Raw genomic sequence first — 7,813 nt, 5'->3', positions numbered from 1 at the left:
TTTATTATTATTATTATTATTATTATTATTATTATTATTATTATTATTATTATTATTGTTATTGTTATTGTTATTGTTATTGTTATTGTTATTGTTATTGTTATTATTATTATTATTATTATTATTATTAGTAGTAGTAGTAGTAGTAGTAGTAGTACTACTACTACTACTACTACTACGAGTAGTAGTAGTAGTAGTCACATGATACTTGATATTGTGAATGGATGTTGAAAAATAACAATGTTTGCTTTACAGAAATATAACGACGCCCTTCAGATAAACAAAATATGCAGAATTCAGGACGCCCTTCGATTCATCCAAGAACACATCAACAAGGAGATCAACTCTCGTTCAGAAAAATTTAACAATGACGATGAGAGTCTTATACAGTTTTTCCGAAGTAAAATAATCATTATAATGTATTGAGTAGCATTAATTAATTAGTTTACCTATTATTCTATTATTGATATCATTCATTTATAACTTTTAAATGTAAATCTATTTTATTAAATTTAACTATTTATTTATATAAAAAAAATATCTTGTATTAACGAAAAATTATTATTTCCCATTGATATGTGTTCTCAATTTTAATCATTTTTTTAAATTTTATGTTTTTCTTTTTTATGTTGCTATTTTGTGAACGCACAAATCTTTATTGAATGCCGTCGATTTAAAGGTGTATTTTCAAATAGATAAATTTTTAATTATTATTAAAATAATTATAATTATTTATATTTAACAAAGTATCCTCAATCCGGCATCTTTTATATATATTAGTGTTGGTTTTCTGCAGCAATTGAACATTATTTGAAGAAATAATTGTGAACGCACGAATCTTTATTAAATGCCGTCGTTTTAAAGGTGTATTTTCAAGTAAATAATATTTGTAATTATTATTAAAATAATTATAAATATTTATATTTAACAAAGTATCCTCCATCCGCCATCTTTTATATATTAGAGTTGGTTTTCTGCAGCAATTTAACATTATTTGAAGAAGAATGTTGATAATTGCCTTTTATATTGGGTTGAAGAAATTGTAATCCATAACTTCTTTGGGGTCGGCAAATAGCATTCTTTTAGTTAATGAGGCGTTCCGATCTCGATGTGCGTTACTAACAGTTACTATAGTGCTAACTGTATGTTTTTTATGATCTAATAATAATCAGGTATTGTGCAAGGAGGTGGTTCTTACATTACTTGACGTTTTGCCTGCTGCCCGGTATAAGTTATACTTGTAAATGTATCATAAGTATCTTCTTACACAATCTGTACTTGATTAATTGGATCATTAAAAAAAACTTTATACACTTACTAATCGGACCCAATGTGTTTTTATTAGATAGAGAAAAATGGCTGGAAAATCTGAGTAAACGCCAAGAATATGAAAATCCACTTTTGAAAAAACTGGAAGAAATTCTGATTCAGGAATTTGAATTAAAAGCTGATTCACACGCCATTATTTTCTGCACAAAACGCTTCACTGTTGATGCTATGTGTAGTTGGATAAGAGACAACAAACAATTGTCATTTCTTAGACCAGACATGATTTTTGGATCAAGTGGTGAGTTACACAAACATATTCAGCACTTTTAACGATTATTGTAGATACAGTAATTTAAATTTAAAAGTATTTGAAAATTGTTTTCGGTTGCCATCCATATTTTTGATATAGGCCTAGATCTAATCTATAAATATTTCTGGTGGTTTAAATAATTATTATTATGATTATCATCAATGTTATCTTTATTATAGTATTTGGTTTAATCGCCATAGTATTATTTGTTTATTCATTTATTTTGATCACAAAAGATTTTAAAGTTAAGACGCTACCGAGAATATCATATGCAATCTGAGTTTTTAAAATATGTCATGGTGAGGTGTGCTTTTCTAAATTTTCCAACACCATAATAATACAATTTAACATTAGTAAAGATTAAATATAACAAGAATAAATGTTATAAAATAAATTAGTATAACTGTCAATAAATATAACAATATAAAAGTAACATAACGTCAGAAGCTATAGATTACAATGGTATCATAAAGGTGTATTTTCAAGTAAATAATATTTGTAATTATTATTAAAATAATTATAAATATTTATATTTAACAAAGTATCCTCAATCCGGCATCTTTTATATATATTAGTGTTGGTTTTCTGCAGCAATTGAACATTATTTGAAGAAATAATTGTGAACGCACGAATCTTTATTAAATGCCGTCGTTTTAAAGGTGTATTTTCAAGTAAATAATATTTGTAATTATTATTAAAATAATTATAAATATTTATATTTAACAAAGTATCCTCAATCCGGCATCTTTTATATATATTAGTGTTGGTTTTCTGCAGCAATTGAACATTATTTGAAGAAATAATTGTGAACGCACGAATCTTTATTAAATGCCGTCGTTTTAAAGGTGTATTTTCAAGTAAATAATATTTGTAATTATTATTAAAATAATTATAAATATTTATATTTAACAAAGTATCCTCAATCCGGCATCTTTTATATATATTAGTGTTGGTTTTCTGCAGCAATTGAACATTATTTGAAGAAATAATTGTGAACGCACGAATCTTTATTAAATGCCGTCGTTTTAAAGGTGTATTTTCAAGTAAATAATATTTGTAATTATTATTAAAATAATTATAAATATTTATATTTAACAAAGTATCCTCAATCCGGCATCTTTTATATATATTAGTGTTGGTTTTCTGCAGCAATTGAACATTATTTGAAGAAATAATTGTGAACGCACGAATCTTTATTAAATGCCGTCGTTTTAAAGGTGTATTTTCAAGTAAATAATATTTGTAATTATTATTAAAATAATTATAAATATTTATATTTAACAAAGTATCCTCCATCCGCCATCTTTTATATATTAGAGTTGGTTTTCTGCAGCAATTTAACATTATTTGAAGAAGAATGTTGATAATTGCCTTTTATATTGGGTTGAAGAAATTGTAATCCATAACTTCTTTGGGGTCGGCAAATAGCATTCTTTTAGTTAATGAGGCGTTCCGATCTCGATGTGCGTTACTAACAGTTACTATAGTGCTAAGTGTATGTTTTTTATGATCTAATAATAATCAGGTATTGTGCCAGGAGGTGGTTCTTACATTACTTGACGTTTTGCCTGCTGCCCGGTATAAATTATAACTGACTATGTATCATAAGTATCTTCTTACACAATCTTTACTTGATTAATTGCATCATTAAAAAAATACCTTATACACTTACTAATCGGACCCAATTGTTTTTATTAGATAGAGAAAAGTGGCTGGAAAATGTGAGTAAACGCCAGGAATATGAGAATCCACTATTGACAAAACTAGAAGAAATTCTGATTCAGGAATTTAAATTAAAAGCTGATTCACACGCCATTATTTTCTGCACAAAACGCTTCACTGTTGATGCTATGTGTAGTTGGATAAGAGACAACCAACAATTGTCATTTCTTAGACCAGAAATGATTTTTGGATCAGGTGGTGAGTTACACAAAAATATTCAGCACTTTTAACGATTATTGTAGCTACAGTAAATTTAAATAAGTATACAAAATTGTTTTCGGTTGCCATTAATATTTTTGATATAGGCCAAATGGCTATAAATATTTCTGATGGTTTAAATAATTATTATTATGATTATCATCAATGTTATCTTTATTATAGTATTTAATTTAATTGCCATAGCATTATTTATTTATTTATTCATCCATTCATTCATTTCTGTCTCTTATACACATCTAGATGTGTATAAGAGACAGGGTAGTGGTAGTGGTAGTAGTAGTAGTAGTAGTAGTAGTCACATGATACTTGATATTGTAAATAGATGTTAAAAAATAACAATGTTTGCATTACAGAAATATAACGACGCCCTGCAGATAAACAAAATATGCAGAATTCAGGACGCCCTTCGATTCATCCAAGAACACATCAACAAGGAAATCAACACTCGCTCAAACGAATTTAACAATGACGATGATAGTCTTATACAGTTTTTCCAAAGTAATAATCATTATAATGTATTGAGTAGCTTTAATTAATTAGTTTACCTATTATTCTATTATTCATATCATTCATTTATAACTTTTAAATGTAAATTTATTTTATTAAATTTAACTATTTATTTATAAAAAAAATAATATCTTGTATTAACGAAAAATTGGTATTGCCCATTGATCTGTGTTCTCAATTTTAATAATTTTTTTAAATTTTAAGTTTTTTCTTTTTTGTTACTATCTTGTGAACGCACATATCTTTATTGAATTCCATCGATTTAAAGGTGTATTTTCAAATAAATAATATTTGTAGGCCTAATTATTATTCAAATAATTATAATTATTTATATTTAACAAAGTATCCTCCATCCGGCATCTTTTATATATAAGAGTTGGTTTTCTGCAGCAATTGAACATTATTTGAAGAAGAATGTTGATAGTTGTCTTTTATTGGGTTGACGAAATTGTAATCCATAATTTTTTGGAGGTCGGCAAATAGCATTCTTTTAGTTAATGAGGCGTTCCGATCTCGATGTGCGTTACTAACAGTTACTATAGTGCTAAGTGTATGTTTTTTATGATCTAATAATAATCAGGTATTGTGCCAGGAGGTGGTTCTTACATTACTTGACGTTTTGCCTGCTGCCCGGTATAAATTATAACTGACTATGTATCATAAGTATCTTCTTACACAATCTTTACTTGATTAATTGCATCATTAAAAAAATACCTTATACACTTACTAATCGGACCCAATTGTTTTTATTAGATAGAGAAAAGTGGCTGGAAAATGTGAGTAAACGCCAGGAATATGAGAATCCACTATTGACAAAACTAGAAGAAATTCTGATTCAGGAATTTAAATTAAAAGCTGATTCACACGCCATTATTTTCTGCACAAAACGCTTCACTGTTGATGCTATGTGTAGTTGGATAAGAGACAACCAACAATTGTCATTTCTTAGACCAGAAATGATTTTTGGATCAGGTGGTGAGTTACACAAAAATATTCAGCACTTTTAACGATTATTGTAGCTACAGTAAATTTAAATAAGTATACAAAATTGTTTTCGGTTGCCATTAATATTTTTGATATAGGCCAAATGGCTATAAATATTTCTGATGGTTTAAATAATTATTATTATGATTATCATCAATGTTATCTTTATTATAGTATTTAATTTAATTGCCATAGCATTATTTATTTATTTATTCATCCATTCATTCATTTTGATCACAAAAGATTTTGTATATAAGACGCTACCGAGAATATCATATGCAATCTTAGTTTTAAAAAAAGTCATGGTGAGGTGTGCTTTTCTAAATTTTCTAACACCTTAATACTACAATTTAACATACATCAGTAAAGATTAAATATAACAAGAATAAATATTATAAAATGAATTAATATAGCCTAACTGTCAATAAATATAACAATATAAAAGTAACATAACGTCAGGCTATAGATTACAATGGTATCAATGTATTACTGTATTCGTCGAACTTCATAAATGTAGTGATGTTTTGCAGAAATGACTTCTTCTGAGCAACAAGCGGTTCTTCACAATTTTAAGAGTGACACTTGCAACATACTTGTTGGAACAAGTGTTGTAGAAGAGGGTACAGATGTATCAGCATGCAACTTGGTTTTTCGCTACAATTACATGAGTAGCGAGGTTGGTCGTAAGCAAGCCAAAGGTATAACATCCAATAAAGTTCACCTAAGTAATACTTTTATTGTTGTTGTTATGAATCATATTAGGTATATCCCGTGCAATTAAGTCAATCATAGTATACTGACATATAACTAGGCCCTATAAATTTTTATTTTATTTTTTATTTTCTAATTTACTTTACTTTTCTAATTTTTTTCAGGGAGGGTTCGCCAAAAGAACAGCAAATTCTACTTTGTCGCTTCAACTGAGTTTGACTTTGATAAACGTGATTACGCAAACAGAATTCGTGATATGTACATGTTCAAGAGTGTTCGCATGCTGGCAAAAATACCAAAGGAACAATTAAAAAAAGATTTGTTGGAATTACAGAAGTTTGATGTCAAACAACGAATGGAAATAGAAAAATCTGAAAAAGAAAGACAAGACAGTAGGACGACATCTGTCTACAGATTGCTTTGCGGAAAATGTTCCGAGCTAGCGTGTTTATCATCTGACGTTAAAGTATTTAGCAACTCGAATCATCTTATCATTAACAAGGAATTTTACCAATCTAAAATTCGTAAAGAAAAACATCCAAAACCAAAATCTATAGGCGACGATACTTACAAGGATGGGAAAATCTTTTGCAGAAAGTGTGGTAGTGATTGGGGCATTATGGTTACCATTAAGAAAATGAGCTTTGCAGTAATTAAAATTGTAAGCTTTGTCTTAGAGAACACAGATGGAAAGCGAAAAGTTTGTAGAAAGTGGAAAGAGGCCCCGTTTAAAGTCGAGCCATTTAATATGGTAGATGACTGGAGTATAACATAATACAATTGTTACCCAGTCAGCAGCATGCTGTTTTCTAGCAGTATTTTCTTTCTTTCTTACCCAGTCAGCAGCAGCTGACTGGGTTCTGTTTCCTAGCAGTTTCTTCTTTCTTTCTTTCTTTCTTTCTTTCTTTCTGGCAACATTTTAAAAGGCTACTAGTGGCAAACTAATGGACCGATTTAATTAAAACTCGGCGCCACCTCCCATTTATGTGTCAAAAAACCAAAAATCGTATAAAAGACTACTTGTCTCACAAATAACGTAGCACAGTCTTGTCCTTTGCACATATACATTGGCATAAGGCAGGGTCTATAGGGTGTTCAGGGATAATGGGTCAAAGGTCATTAAGGGGTAATTTTCATCTTTTTTCTGGCAACATTTCAAAACGCTACTAGTGCCAAAAGGTTGTGCCGATTTCAACCAAACCTGGTCAGTATAATCGGTGACACCTCTCATACATGGGGTGTTCACTGCTTGGGGTCAAAGGTCATTAAGGGGTCATTAGGGTCAAAAAACTTTCAAAAAAATAAATAAAAGACTTCTTCTGTCACAAATAACATAGCACAGTCTTGTCCCGGGCATATAAGTATTGGCATAAGGTAGGGTCGTTATGGTGTTCAGCGATTTACGGTCAAAGGTCATAAAAGGATTATTCTTTTGTTCTCTATAGTAACATTTAAAAATGCTACTAATGGCAAACCATTGAAATAAATTCAATAACATTTCGTCATTAAGAACCGGTGACACCTCCTACACCCCAGTTTGGGATCAGGGGTCACATAGGGGTCATCGGGGTTAAATTTTCAAAATAGCCCAATTGAGCTCAAATTTACCAGGAATGACCCTTAGGACCTTCTAAACACGAAAAAGTACTCCTCACCCCATATGTCAAAGTGCATAGGTCAAAGGTTCAAAATGTTACTAATGCCAAACAAATAAACCAAATTCAATCAAAGTTGATCATTAAGAACCAGTGACACGTACCTCCTACACCCCTGTCTGTCATTAGTGGTTACATAGGGGTCATCGGGGCAAATTTTCAAAATAGCCCAACTGAGCTCGAATTTACCAGGAATGATCATTAGGGCCTTCTAAATATGAAAAACTACTCTTCATCTATAGGTAAAAATACACTAGGGTCACTATAGTGAAAATTATCAAATATTGCTAGTGACTAACGATTGGACCAGTTGCATTAGAACATGGGGTGTTCACAGGTTGAGGTTAAAGGTCACAGTGGTTATCTCTTAAAAAATGTACACATCTAGATGTGTATAAGAGACAGGTCTTGTCCTGGGCACATATGTATTGGCATA

At 29.9% G+C, this 7,813-nt stretch overlaps 1 protein-coding gene across 5 annotated transcripts in view; it reads left to right on the top strand.

Annotated features, from left to right (window-relative positions):
- LOC117106532 (probable ATP-dependent RNA helicase DDX58) overlaps positions 1–6,625 on the top strand; it is a 21,701-nt gene extending 15,076 nt beyond the window's left edge. For all 5 annotated transcript variants that reach the window (XM_033247905.1, XM_033247904.1, XM_033247902.1 and 2 more), the window contains 4 exons: positions 3,874–4,018; positions 4,781–5,002; positions 5,542–5,709; positions 5,887–6,625. In XM_033247905.1, the coding sequence (XP_033103796.1) occupies positions 3,874–4,018; positions 4,781–5,002; positions 5,542–5,709; positions 5,887–6,497 (1,146 nt within the window). In that variant the 3' untranslated portion in view covers positions 6,498–6,625. The remainder of the gene's footprint in view (positions 1–3,873; positions 4,019–4,780; positions 5,003–5,541; positions 5,710–5,886) is intronic.
- The last annotated feature ends 1,188 nt before the right edge of the window (positions 6,626–7,813 follow it).

Source organism: Anneissia japonica, unplaced genomic scaffold, assembly GCF_011630105.1.
Source record: "Anneissia japonica isolate Jap-2015-1 unplaced genomic scaffold, ASM1163010v1 scaffold11799_len232112_cov184, whole genome shotgun sequence".
NCBI lineage: Eukaryota > Metazoa > Echinodermata > Crinoidea > Comatulida > Comatulidae > Anneissia > Anneissia japonica.
This window is presented reverse-complemented; position numbering and strand designations above follow the sequence as displayed.